Below are 15,348 nucleotides of genomic sequence, written 5' to 3'. Positions count from 1 at the left end.
ACAGTACCGCCTAATTAATGTACAGGTATGGGAGAAAAATGAAGAAGGAAACAACAAGAGAAACTATATTATCAATCGGAAGGGAGGTGAAGAGAAAAATACAGGTGTAGAGAGGTGAATTTAAATAAACTCACCTCCAACTTGTCTGAATATCTGAACGTATATTATCAATGCTTTTCTTGTTGCTTACCTGTCGAAATCTGTAAGGTAAGGGAAGAACAAGATCAACAACAGAAGCGGGTAATAAATGAACAGGTTTACAGATAAAAGAGGAAAAAAAAAAAAATGAAGTAGAAAAATAAATGGAATATATGAATTAATGATCTTTTTGTTGCTTACCTGTCGAAACTCGTTACCAAGGCAAAAAAGAATAGGAACAACAATAGAGGCGCTTAATTAATGTGCACTTGAGATGTATGAGGAGAGAAAAATGAGGGAGGAAAGAAAAAAAAACGAAAATGAATATATAAATGATAAGATTAATTCCTTCCTTGTTAACTTACCTGAAGAAATCCGTGACCAGGTGAGGGAACAAGAAGAGCACTTAATTACTTCAAGTTTACAGGTATGAGGAAAAAACGAGGGACAGAAAAAATAGATATAAATAGTAAAGTGAAGGGAACAACAATGTGAGGCAAGAAGTCTGTGTTTACAAGTGTTAGACGTAAAAGAAGAAAAAAAGTGAGGGGAGAAAATAAACAGATGAAAAAAAAGTAAAGAAAAAAGAGAAAAGTTAACCTGATTTATTTCTTCTCACCTGCATTAATTAGTGGCCAGGTAAGGGAGGAGGAACAATAACAGGTAAAAAGCAAGAGAAAAAGAAAAGTACAGGTAAAAATAGTAATACTGACCCCTTTTGTTACCTGGCTAATCCGTGAGCAGGTAAGGGAGTGAGTGATTAGTCCAGGTGTATATAGCATAAAAGGAAGCAAGTGAGGAATAGGAAAAATGAGCGATGTTTAAATTTATCTTATGGGAAGAAGAAAGCGAAAAAAATAAACACACAGATAGAAAATAATAAAATTGTAGTGGATGTATTAAAATGAATGAAAATGAGAAAAGGAGGAACATTAACAGGTAAAAAGCGGGAGAAAAGAAAAATGCAGGTAAGATTAGTACAATTGACCCCTTTTGTTACCTGGCTAATCCATGAGCAGGTAAGGGAGCGAGTAATTAGTTCAGGTGTATATAGCATAAGGCGGAACGAATGACAAATAGGAAAGATGAGCGGTGTTTAGAATGATCTTATGGGAGGAAGAAAGCGAGTGAAAGTAAACACATAGAGAGAAAAGATGAAAATGATAGTGATTGTGTTAGAATGAATGACAAGGAGAAAAAGAAAATAGGAATAGGGAATAGGGAATAGGGAATAGCAAAATAACAGTAAAATATATACAGTCGAATATGATAGAGAGGGAGACAATAACAACAGCAGCAGCAGCAGCAACAACAACAACAACAACATCAGTATCATCATCAAAGCATCATCGCTATCATCATCATCAACAACAACAACAACAACAACAACAACATCATCATTATCATCATCAACAACACCATCAATATCATCACAGCATCATCGCTATCATCATTAACTACAACAACAACAACAACAACAACAACAACAGCAACAACAACACCATCAATATTATCATCATCATCATCAACAACAACAACAACAGTAATAACAATACTAACAGTACAAACAAAACAACAACAACAACAGCACCAACAATAACTAGCTGTAATATGCGTAGTTACAAGCAGAGAAGAACACAAAAACCAACACGTTTAGACAAGAACGGAAAAAAAAAATAAAATAAACCTTTCATAATAATAGTAATAATAATAATATTCTTCAGTGATGCCTGCAAAACTCACGCCGAATAAAGGAACATGAGTACAGGGGCGCTTAAAGAAAGGAAAGAAGGAAGAAGGACGGAAGGAAGGAAGGAAGGAAGGCAGAGAATAAGATGATAAAAGAACAACGGGATGAGAGAGAAAAAAAAAACGAACGTAAATGACAGAAAGAAAGAACAAAAAAGGTAGAAAAGAAAGGAAGCTTAACCCCTTCAGTACCATGACGCGTTTCCATATTAATTCTGGTCACTAGTTGGTGATTTTATACTTGAGAAACTTATGTGGTGGATTAAAATAGTGAGGACTGTGGCCATTAATCTCCTGAACTCCATAGACCCTTCCTAATGTCAATAAAATGGTCTAATCCTACACAAATCTCAAGGTAAAAATGTGTCCCAGCACTGAAGGGATTAAAATAGTGAGGACTGTGACCATTAATCTCCTGACCTCCATAGACCCTTCCTAATGCCAAAAAAAATGGTCTAATCCTACACAAATCTCAAGGTAAAAATGTGTCCCAGCACTGAAGGGATTAAAATAGTGAGGACTGTGACCATTAATCTCCTGACCTCCATAGACCCTTCCTAATGCCAAAAAAATGGTCTAATCCTACACAAATCTCAAGGTAAAAATGTGTCCCAGTACTGAAGGGGTTGATTATAAACACACGGTAGGGGACAGGACAGGCATGTGACCACCACGCGGGACCGAACAAGGCTACTCAGCTAAACATGTGCTCGGAGTTTGTGGCAGACCGACCTTCATGTTACCTGACGAAGGATGTTTTTTTTTCTTTTTTCTGGAGGTGTGGACCTTGACGTGGCTTGTGTGTGTGTGTGTGTGTGTGTGTGTGTGTGTGAGTGAGTGTGTGTGCGTGTGTGTGGGGAGGGAGGCCCAGACATGGGTTATTTAAGTAACTTCTTTCTCTCTCTCTCTCTCTCTCTCTCTCTCTCTCTCTCTTCGCTCAAGTACGGTCTTGTTTACCTCCGTACGATCGTTTTCTTCGTGGCAGTGTTTGGTTTATTTTTATCTATTTGAGTAAAGGTAGATTTAGTTGGGTTAGGTTAACATATGGGAGTTTTTTTTTGAGCGGCTGGCTGGAGCTTGTCGAAGGTGAAATGCTGTCTTCAACTATCCCCCCTCTCTCTCTCTCTCTCTCTCTCTCTCTCTCTCTCTCTCTCTCTCTCTCTCTCTCTCTCTCTCTCATGATGCAAGAGGCCCCCCGTTAGCTTTCCTGTCCGTATTTTCAAACATTTCACCGTCTCACCTTGTCTGTTTGTGCTGTCAATATATTCTCACAACTTCCAAGGACGTCTCCATACACTGTGGCTTGAGAGAGATTCCGCACCACTATGTCTTGAGTAAAATATCTGAAAGTCTGTGTTATCTTACCAACAAAACTATCTAAGCCAAGAGATGAAGAAACTGATGTCTTTCCCGAAGCTACGCAACTATTTTAACAAACACGGTACACTAAATAAATGTTTAAAAAGTTGCCTATAGAGAAAATGAATCTAGCAATGAAAGAAAATAAAAACTGTAGTGAGGAAAGAACAGCACTAGATCCAGTGTATTTGTAGCCTTTGGAAACAGACTTTACGAAAACCTTACATGTTTAGAAATAAGAACTTCAGTAACGTATAGAAAAAGTGTATATCTAACAGTGAAAGAGTCGAAAAAGGAGCAATATTGAGGAAAGAACACCACAAGAATCTTTGAAACAGTCTTTATGAAAACCTTACGTGTTTAGAAATAAGAAAAAAAAAATTAGTAGCGTATAGAAAAATGCATGTCAAACAGTGAAAGAGTCAAAAAGAAAGAACACGAGAATCTGAATATTTGTAGCCTTTGAAAACAGTCTTTATGAAAACCTTACGTGTTTAGATATAAAAATTTTAGTAACATATTTAAAAATGCACATCTAACAGTGAAAAAGACGAAAAAGAAGAACAGCAGTGAGCAAAGAACACTACAAGAACCTGAATATTTGTAGCTTTTGAGAAGTCTTTACTTGTTTAACCCTTTCAATACCAGGACACGTTTTCATATTCGATCTGCTTACTATTTGGTGATTCTATGCATTCTCAGAAACTTGTGTGGTGGATTAAAAATAGCGAAGACTGTGGCTATTAATCTTCTAACCTCCATGGACCCTTCCAAGTGTAAATAAAATGGTTTAATCGTACATAAAATTCTTGGTAAAAATGCGTTCTAGTACTAAAGGGATACAAAATTCATGGTAAAAATGCGTCCCAGTTCTGAAGGGGTACAAAATTCATGGTGAAAATGCGTCCAAGTACTGAAAAGGTACAAAATTCATGGTAAAAACGAGTCCCAGTGTTGAAGGGATACAAAATTCATGGTAAAAATGCGTCCTAATACTGAAAAGGTACAAAATTCATGGTAAAAATGCATCCTAATACTGAAGGGGTACAAAATTCATGGTAAAAATGCGTATCAGTTCTGAAGGGGGTTAAGAATAAGAGCTTTCATCACCTTCTAAAAACACGCTGGCCATTTGGCGACACGTGTGCTTGAGTAGACACGAGAGACGCAGATTGTTGTTGTTGTTGTTCTTTTTTGTGTTAGTTTTTTTGCTTTCATTCAACAACGGAGGTGAATAACTGTCCACTAGTACCTGTCTTGTTATTGTTGATGTTGCTGTTTTGTTTTTGTCTCTCTCTCTCTCTCTCTCTCTCTCTCTCTCTCTCTCTCTCTCTCTCTCTCTCTCTCTCTCTCGTCACCTGCTGGTAATTGTTTTCGTATTCGCTTGTTTGTTCTATTGTGTTGGTTAAATGTTTGTTTGTCTTTTTTTTTTTTTTTTTTGTTCATATACGCCTTTGTGTTTATTTTTGTCTCCACCAGTTTCTTCCTCTTTGTTGTTGTTGTTGTTGTTGTTGTTGTTGTTGTTGTTGTTGTTTTAGTACTTCTCTTACTATTACTTTCTCGCTTTCTCCTTTCTTCACTTTTTTTTTCTCTCTCTTCGTTTATGTTTTCCTTCTTCTTCCTTCTTCTTCCTTCCTTCTTCATTTCCTATCCTACTTTTGCGCTTTTTCCTTGTTTCGTCCCCTTTCTCCCTCTTCGTTTATATTCTAGTTCTTCTTCCTTCTTCCTTCCTTCCTTCGTCATTCTCCTATCCCTTCTCTTTATTCTTACTTCTTTCATTGCAATCTTTACTCTTCCCATTCTCGTTTCTCTGTTTACCTTTTAATCCTTTCCGTTAATAGCCTTCTCTTATCTCTCCTCTGCTGCTTCCTTGTCCCCCTTCACCTCTAACACACAAGTTCTCATCCTCTCTCCCTCTCTCCGTCTCCCTCTTCCTACCACACACTCACGGCCGCCAAGCACATTACCATCCCAGGAACCTTTAAACACACTACAGAATTCACACACGTTCAGGTCTTGCATATTCCTCACTTCCGTTACTATCTTTTTTCTAGTTTTTTTTTTTTTTCTTCTCTCTCTCCTCCCACGTGTCGTAACATTGGGCGTCGATGAGATGCAGCGTGACTTGATACATTTTTTTCATTCTCACCTTCAGTTTTTTTTTTTTTCTGTCGTTTTCTGTCTTTTTCGTCTCGTTTTCTATTTCAATCCTGCGTCCCGTCAGAAGTTTCGCATTCACTCCGTTTTCTTTCACTTTTTTTTTCTTCTTGTCTCTCGCAAGGACAGTTTGCCAAGGCCACTGCAGTGATTAGTTGGATTTTCGTGTGTGATTTTTACATTTTATTCTTCCTAAACCGTTGCTTGAATTACGACAATCTTAGCTTCCAATAGGGCATGATGAACTGTCACTGTGAAGACACCATTGAAACTCCCAGGAACTCTCACCACCAACCCACCAACTCACGTTAAACTATCAACCAAGTCACGGAGGGCCTTGAAAACCCCAATAACTTCAACTGGACTCTGTTAATCTGTCTTTTGAATCATGATAACACTTTAAAACCCAAATATCTTCTACTTAACCCCAAATTGACCCTAGAATCACATGAACACGCTTGAAAACCCCAATAACTTACTCTACACCCACAAAATATCTCTACAATCAGGAAAACACTCATGAAAACCCCAATAACTTCCACTAGACTCCCAAGATATATGTAAAATCACGAAATCACATTGGAAATCCTCAATAACTTCCACTAGGTTCCCTAAATATCTTTAAAATCACAAAAACATCCTTGAAAACCCAAATAACTTACACAAGATCCCCCAAAATACCCCTAGAATCACAAAAGCACCCTGAAAACCCCAATTACTTAGACTAGATCCTCAAAATACCCCTAGAATCCCGAAATACTCTTGAAAAACTCCAATAACTTAGACTAGACCCAAAAAGTATCATTAGAATCAGGAAAACACACTTCTACTTGATCCCCGAAAATATGCTTAGAATCACGTAAACAGTCTGAAAAATTCTAGAACATCCACTAAACTTTATAAAACCACTCCTGGAATTACACACACACACACACACACACACACACACACACACACACACACAACCACCTTTAAAAACTCAAATAACTTCAAATGGAACCTGTTAAAACTAGTACAAAATAAATATAACTCCTCAGAATTTTTTTATTTTAACCATTTTTTTTTTATTTTTTAGTGTATAGTCCAAATTAGTGAATATGCTAATTTTGGAGAGGGCAAAATATTTTTTTTTTATTTTAACCATTTTTTTTTTTTTTAGTGGGTTCATGGTGAAAATTCAATCGTTCTGCGTCACAGCCATCGCATTGTAACCTTCCGAGACGCAGCTCAAGTAGGCGGATGTGTCTGTGGGCATGTGTGTGTGTGTGTGTGTGTGTGTGTGTGTGTGTGTGTGTGTGTGTGTGTGTGTGTGTGTGTGTTTACCTTTACCAGTTCGCCTTCACTTCAGATGATCGCCCGTTTGACTGACCAGGTGTAGGCATTTATAGAACATCCGCATCTCAATCAGCTTACCGCGGGATGAGGAACAGGGAAAAGTGGGGAGGAATGTTAAAATGATGCTTGTGATTGGAACAGGATGATTAAGAGCAAAAAAAATAGGAACAGGAAGAGGAAATGAGAGCAGTATGATGAAAGTGATGATGAATTGTTATTGCTTCTGTTGCTGATGTTGTTACTACTACTGCTGCTGCTGCTGCTGCTGCTACTACTACTACTACTACTACTACTACTACTACTACTACTACTACTACTACTACTACTACTACTGCTGCTGCTGCTGCTGCTGCTGCTGCTGCTGCTGCTGCTGCTACTACTACTACTACTACTACTACTACTACTACTACTACTTCTTCTTCTTCTTCTTTCTTCTTCTTCTTCTTCTTCTTCTTCTTCTTCTTCTACTACTACTACTACTACTACTACTACTACTACTACTACCACCACCACCACCACCACCACCACCACCACCACCAGACACACACACACACACACACACACACACACACACACACACACACACACACACACACACACACACACACACAGCATCCCATCCCCCCTTGTCACTCCACACTCCCACCCCTCCCCCGTTTTCCTCACGAGCCCACAATACGGCACCCGGAACCACACTAATTACTAATCCTGGCGCTAACGGAATGCGGTATTGTTTTGCGTCCATTTTTACACTACACAATACCTGGATTTTCGCCCTTATAACTGTTCCCCTTGACGTCACTCCTTCCTACTCCTCTCACTCTCTCCGCCTGCCTCTTCCTGACACGCCCCTCCCTCTCCCACTCTCCCTCCCTCTGTGCTCCTCGCCTCGCCTGACATACGTAACTAAACCAGGTGATAAATTTAGACGTAGGGTTGACTGAAAGCGCGGCCTCCGACTGTCACTTTTTCTGTCTCGCCTTAACCCTTTCAGTACCAGGACGCGTTTTTCCATATTCATTCTGTTTACTCTTTGGTGATTTTATACAGCTTCAGAAATTTATGTGGGGGATTAAAATAGTGAAGACTCTAGCCATTAACCGTCTTCAGTACTGGGACGCATTTTTACCTTGAGTTTTAGTGTGATTAGACGGTTTTATTTACATTAGGAAGGGTCTATGGAGGTCAGAAGATTAATGGCCTGTCTTCATTGTTTTAATCCCCCACATGAGTTTCTGAAGTTGTATGAAATCGCCAAATAGTAAGCAGAATGAATATGAAAAACGTGTCCTGGTACTGAAGGGGTTAATCATCTGATCTCTGTAAACCCTTCCTGATGTATACAAAATCGTCTAATCATAACCCAAAAACTCAAGGTAAAAAATATACGTCCCATTACTGAAGGAGTTAAGTTGCACGTGGGTTTTGTATTATTGGAAAAGGGAAAATATAAAGGTAGTTTCTGTATCTATTTATTCTTTTCTTTCGTGTAATAGCTGTAACGTGACTTCGGAAAAAGGGTGCAGTATTTTTCATCTCATTTCTGCGTCATATTCCGTTTCGTGGCAGTGAATCGTGTAGAAATAAGGAAGAGTCAATGTTGTTAGTGTGTCCTTATGCAATGCGTTTCCAAGAAGGATGAACAATTGAGAGAGAGAGAGAGAGAGAGAGAGAGAGAGAGAGAGAGAGAGAGAGAGAGAGAGAGAGAGAGAGACACACACACACACACACACACTTGGGCCACACAGTATACTTATCAAGAAACACCTGTGCCCCAGATGCATGGTGGTCTACTTGTGGCTGGCTGGTTGGCTGACTGTTGGCTATAATGGTTAGCTGGCTCACTGAATGGCTGGCTGGTTGGCTGGCTGTCTGGTTTGGTTAGGTGGTATTTTTTTTTTCTATCTGACTATTTGGTTGGCTGACTGGTTGACTGGTTGACTGACTGGTTGATTGGTTGATTAGCTGCCTGGTTCTTTGACTTTTCTCTGACTGACTGGCTGACTGATTATGAGTGACAGTTTAAAAGACATGTTTATAACGATTGCATGGTTGGCTGACTGGCTGACTGGTTGATCGTCTAATATGTTTACTGACTGGTTGGTTAGCTGATTTATTGTTTGACTTTTTTCTCTGACTGACTGGCTGGCTTACTGTCTGGCTGAGTCGTTGGGTAGTAAGATGCCTGGCTGCCTTTTTGAATGGTGCAGCGCTGGCTGGTCCTCAAAAGTAGCTGAAGCAGGATCAAGGGAAGGAATAGCGGTAGCACTAGATTAAAGTCATACCATAGTCAAATATACAGTCTATGGCCATGCCTATACAGAACAGTCCTTGTCCGTCAATATAAATAGGTTCTTGTATATAGAACAGAGATCGAGGTGACTCATATCCGTACACCTGCACCGACTTACGTATCGAGGCGGAGGGATCTACGTAGCTTATACAGGAGGTGCGCCCTTGCCACTGCCGCCGCTGCCGCTGCTAGGATCGACTAAGAAATGTAAACAACGCCTCTGTCTCTCTATTCCTGGCCTTGACGGGGCAATAGAGATCATCTTTATATAATGTTGGACGTACTAAGAGGTAATGGCTATAGATAGATGATACATTGACCACAGCACCCCCTTAGGTTTTCAGTTGATTCATGTTAATGGTCCCGAAAGGCAAAAAAAATAATAACAGATTAATTTTGTATAATATTGAACCGAGTAAGACATGAATAGATGATGTATTGACTGCAGCATCCCTTAACTCCTTCAATACTGGGACACATTTTTACCTCGAAAATTGTGTACCATTCGACCATTTTATTGACATTAGGAAGGGTCTATGGATGTCAGAAGATCAATGGCCACAGTCTTCACTATTCTAATCCCCCACATAAGTTTCTGAAGCTGTACAGAATTACCAAATAGTAAGCAGAATGAATATGGAAATGCGTCATGGTACTGAAGGCGTTAAACTTTCATTTGACAAACATTACGACATAAAATATACTAGGAATACAATATCAGACACATTCTATACAGTTTTGGACCAAGATACAATGCCTATGAATAGATAATATATTGATCACAACATTCCTTTAACGAATATTGATTAGAAAGACTATATAAGGGACACAAAAATCAGATCTTTATGTAATCTTGCACCGACTAAGAACTAATAATAACCTGTGAATAGAAACTGCACGTGTACTGACCACATCACTCCTTTATTATTCAGGGGATAAGCAATAATGGCTGAAAAGTACAAGGAATACAAGATTAGATCACCTCTTTTTTTTTTTATTTATTTATACCATGTGGGCTTTTCACAGGAATTTATGGGCTAAAGGGCGGTACATTTTGTAGTACCTCCTATCTCAAAGCCCACCCGCTAGGAAACCGTTGCCCCGAGTGAGGAAGCCCTACCTACACTATGTCATCTTGAACCAAATAAGAGGGAAGAAATATAAAGATAGATGTTATTGACCACGTAATTGGCTTAGCTTCCCTTTCACTTCTGTCTGGCACACTTACTCTGTGTCATTAGCCATTCCGACACATCTCTTGTTCCACAGCCACATGCAAACATTGTACTCGATAAAAACTGCAAAATCTTTTCTTTCTTCATCTTCTAATGGTTTCATACCTTGCTTTAAATGCTGTGAATTGTTGCATATTGCAGTGAAAGTGTTAATATTGTAAGGAAAATCAATACTTAAGAAAATGAGATGAAATGATAGTAAAGAAATCATAAACGGTGATAAGATGATATCCTGTTTAACTGTATATTGTTGGGCTAACTCAAGATATATCAAAAGAAAAGAAGATATCTACAACAACATTCCTTTAGACATGACGCGGAAATGTTTGACAGTGCGGATCAAAGACCTAGAGAGAGTTGCGTGATTTCCTCGATCCCTTGTCACGGGTTGATGGAGGGTTGGCCGGATGCTTCCCAGTGACAGCCACGCGGCGCCACAGCGGGGCGTCAGATGTGCCTCGTTTATTTAACTTGACATCCGCGCCGTGTCTTCTCGCCAGCGCGGTATTGGTAAATAAAGATGAGGGTTCAGAACTAAAGTGAGACAAACCTAATGCGATACTTGACAAATGAGGAAAGGGAAAGATAATGGACAGTTTATAATGCCATGCTTTGTTGCTGCAGCATTATTAGTACGTTAACGAGGAAAAGGTGTTGCTGATTAGAAAGCCTGAGTTTAGTAACGAGAAACGAATGTGATAATCGATACAAGGGAGGCTGATTGATTGACTGACTGTCTGACTGTCTGACTAATTTATCCATCCATTCGTTGACTGCGAGACTGACTTGCTGACTATTTTTATTTCTATGTATGAGAAACATTGGTCTAAAACAGTAAAACAACGAAAACAAGCTCAGTGAAGTACCAATTCCTAAAGAAAAAGTGAAAATAGATAATCAAAATTGGAGAATTGATTGACTGACTGACTAACTGACTAATTGACTGGTTGATTTATCGACATACTGAGACACAAAAATCATATGTTGAAGTATTTGGTCTCAGTCACTAGTGGATGGAGAAACACAAGCAGCCCTGTCTGTGTTACAACTACCGGTGGCGAAACAAAGGAACGTCGCCTTGCGTGTCTTAAATGTTAATGCAAGGAAGAATGCAATTTTAAACATCCGCGCAGCGTCACAAAATTGGCGTGGATATCAAGTTCCTGTTTCTATTACGTATTAACGCTTAGAAGAAAACGGAGCGTGTAAATCTGTACTGAATTTAAATGAAGGAAAAATGGGAAGTTATTTTTTCTTTTTATTCGAAAATTGAGTGAGATGGAAAGAATTGAAGTGAGAGAAAGGTGTAGAGACGTATCTGTGCTAATGTAAGAATGAATGACGATAAAGTTTGTAATAAAAGGAAAGCTTGTGTATCTGTACGGAATTTAAATGAAGGAAAAATGGGAAGATATTTTATTTATTCGAAAATTGAATGAGATGAAAAGAACTGGAGTAAGAGAAAGGTGTAGAAATGTATCTGTGTTAATGTAAGAATGAATGACGATAAAGTCTGTATTAAAAAGAAAATTATCAGATAAGAATAAAGGTCAGCTTATGATTCACAGGAAATGTAGATTAAAAAGAGTGACAAAAAAAGGAAAGAAATGTGCATGTATTAATATACGAATGATGATAGAGTTTATAATAAAGGAAAATAGTCAGATAAGAATGGAGGTCAGTTTATGATGTGGTAATGTTTAGAATCAAAGAAAATTTAGATGAAAAAGTGAAAAAAAAAATCAAAATGTGCATGTATTAATGTAAGAGAATAAAGATAATGGAAGAGAGTTTATATTACAGAGGAAGTGAGAGAGCAAGACTGAAGATGAATTTATGGTATACTGAAGTTCATAATCAAAGAAAACGTGGATTAATATGTGCTGTTTTAGGGTGATTTATTGATTCTCTCTCTCTCTCTCTCTCTCTCTCTCTCTCTCTCTCTCTCTCTCTCTCTCTCTCTCTCTATGTGCCTGTCCATGTTTATTTGTGTGTGTGTGTGTGTGTGTGTGTGTGTGTGTGTGTGTGTGTGTGTGTGTGTGTGTGTGTGTGTACGGTTCCACGAGGACAAAAGAGACGCGAAAAAAAACACCACGTTTGACCTCAATGATTCAGCTCGTGGTGGTGGTGGTGGTGGTGGTTGGCGACTGGCGACCTACCACCACCATCACCACCACGAATATTACTACGACCACCAGCACAGTAGGTCGCACACACACACACACACACACACACACACACACACACACACACACACACACACACACACACACACACACACACACTCTCTCTCTCTCTCTCTCTCTCTCTCTCTCTCTCTCTCTCTCTCTCTCTCGTCACGTGTCTTTCTTTCAACCACCAAGCCGTGACTGAAACCTGGGCGACACTTCTCTTATTTATAGCCAGTGAGATGTGCACCAGTCACCGTGCCACACACACACACACTAACACACACACACACACACACACACACACACACACACACACACACACACACACACACACACACACACACACACACACACACACACACACACACACACACACACACACACACACACACATTTAACAAGGCAAGAGGAGATGAGAATGTGTAGAAATTTTGTTCTAATTTTGGTGATTGATTTTAATGATGAGAGAGAGAGAGAGAGAGAGAGAGAGAGAGAGAGAGAGAGAGAGAGAGAGAGAGAGAGAGAGAGAGAGAGAGAGAGATTAGTCAGTTAAAAAGGTGAAATATTTAAAAGTGTGACTCATTCCTGTGAAAAAATCTATAAACACACACACACACACACACACACACGGCCCGGTAGCTCAGTGGTTAGAGCGCACACACACACACACGGGTGGAGATACAGCCCCTGTTCACCTAGCAGTGAGTAGGTACGGGATGTAAATCGAGGAGTTGTGACCTTGTTGTCCCGGTGTGTGGTGTGTGCCTGGTCTCAGGCCTATCCGAAGATCGGAAACAATGAGCTCTGAGCTCGTTCCGTAGGGTAATGTCTGGCTGTCTCGTCAGAGACTGTAGCAGATCAAACAGTGAACACACACACGTACAGAAGTGACCTCATTCGTAACGTCATCAAGAAACACTGACCTTGTTGCTTAATTAGTGGTTCATTTATTTATTTATTGTATGCAGTTATGAAGTGTTGTGCAAGATGGCAGTCACTCACTCACTCACTCACTCACTCAAACACTCACATTCACTCACTCACTCACTCACACTCACTAACTCATTCAAACACTCACATTCACTCACTCACTCACACTCACTCACTTACTCACTCATTCAAACACTCACTCACTCACTCACTCACTCACTCACTCACTCACTCACTCGGACACTAATTCATTTACTTGCTATATATATGAGTGTCAATACAGGAACATACACGCATAACACAACATTCTACATCTTTTAAAACAATGTGACTTTATTTTATCTCTCTTTCACAAACACTCGCAGAAAAGAACCAACAATTTAGTCCACTAAAAGAAATGATACTAATAATGAAAAAAAAAAAAAACTTGATCTTTATTTTGTGTTCTTTAGTGTTTCTCTGCGTTAAAAAAAGAGAAAGAGAGAGGAAAAAAAACTTGATCTTCCTTTATATTCATTTGTGTTTCTCTCTACATCTTATCTGTACCTGTCTTCTTCCTTTACGTTCCTTTGTGACTGTCTTTGCGTCTTACTTGTACATCTCTTCCTCATTTATGTTCCTTTGTGCTTACCTTTCTCTCTCTCTCTCTCTCTCTCTCTCTCTCTCTCTCTCTCTCTCTCTCTCTCTCTCTCAAACACTCGCGTAAAACACCAAACATGCTAAAAAAAAAAAAAAAAAAGGAAAAGGAGAAAAACACTTGAACTTTCTTTATGTTCATTAGTGTTTGTCTCTGCGTCTCACCTTCCTCCTCTGTTGCAGGTGCCATGTCGGGTCACTTCGGGCCGTGGATGGTGTGTCAGGGGGACTACTACGTGACCTGCACCTCCTACTCCTCCAGATACCAGGTGTCATGTGAGTAACCAGTGTGTGGCTCTCTCGGTAGTGATGGTGGTGGTGGTAGTAGTAGTAGTAGTAGTAGTAGTAGTAGTTGTTGTTATTGTTGTTGTAGTGGTAGCAGTAGTAGTAGTTATTGTTGTTGTTGTTGTTGTTGTTGTTGTTGTATAGTAAGAAGATAAGAAAATGAGAGATGCAAGATGTCATTAGGTTTACATGTGGCAGAGTGGTGGTAACAGTAGTAGTAGTGGTGGTAGTAGTAGTAGTAGTAGTAGTAGTAGTAGTAGTAATATGTAGTAAAGTAGGAGGAGAAAGAGGAAGTAGATAGTGAGAAGGAGGAGGAGGAGGGGAAGGAGGAGGAAGAGAAGGAGGAGGAGGAGGAGGCGGACATGGAGGATGATAAGGAGGAGGAGGCGGACATGGAGGATGATAAGGAGAAGAAGAAGGAGGAGAAGGAGGAGGAGGAGGAAGAAAGACGAGAAGAAAGTACAAATATCAGCATTAGTAATAGGACATAAATTATTAATAAATTGCAACTATAAATTCAAAAATAAGTAACAAAAACTAATCATATATAGTTAGTCTAGATATGTCTAAATTAAATCAATGTAAAAAAATGAGAGGCAAGATCTGATTAGCGATACTCTCTCTCTCTCTCTCTCTCTCTCTCTCTCTCTCTCTCTCTCTCTCTCTCTCTCTCTCTCTCTCTCTCTCTCTCTCTGTGTGTGTGTGTGTGCATGAAGTTATTGATTGTGCAGTTTTGGAATCTTGCTAAATGTGTTGTGAATGAAATATCAGTCTGTCTATCTATTTATTTGTTTATGTAGGTGTCTATCTGTTTATCTATCTATCTATCTATCTATCTATCTATCTACCTATCTACTTACCATCCTGCCTACATATCTATCCATCCATGATTGTTTCTATCTATTTATCTATCTACCTATCTATCTATTTATCTATCTATGTATCTAATCATCCATTTATCTATCTATCAATCTATCGACCTATATCTCTGTCTATCTACGTACTTTCCGGCTTATCTATTCATCTATCTGTGTCCTATTTTCCAAACTATCCATGTACC

At 39.2% G+C, this 15,348-nt stretch overlaps 1 protein-coding gene across 7 annotated transcripts in view; it reads left to right on the top strand.

Annotated features, from left to right (window-relative positions):
* The window catches only part of LOC123508910, a 57,887-nt gene that overhangs the window by 32,728 nt on the left and 9,811 nt on the right, over nucleotides 1–15,348 (top strand). For all 7 annotated transcript variants that reach the window (XM_045262927.1, XM_045262926.1, XM_045262928.1 and 4 more), the window contains exon 3: nucleotides 14,187–14,279. In XM_045262927.1, the coding sequence (XP_045118862.1) occupies nucleotides 14,187–14,279 (93 nt within the window). The remainder of the gene's footprint in view (nucleotides 1–14,186; nucleotides 14,280–15,348) is intronic.

This window comes from Portunus trituberculatus, chromosome 25 (assembly GCF_017591435.1).
Source record: "Portunus trituberculatus isolate SZX2019 chromosome 25, ASM1759143v1, whole genome shotgun sequence".
Taxonomy (NCBI): Eukaryota; Metazoa; Arthropoda; class Malacostraca; order Decapoda; family Portunidae; genus Portunus; species Portunus trituberculatus.
Note: the sequence above shows the minus strand (reverse complement) of the source record. Positions and strands in the feature narration are given on the sequence as shown.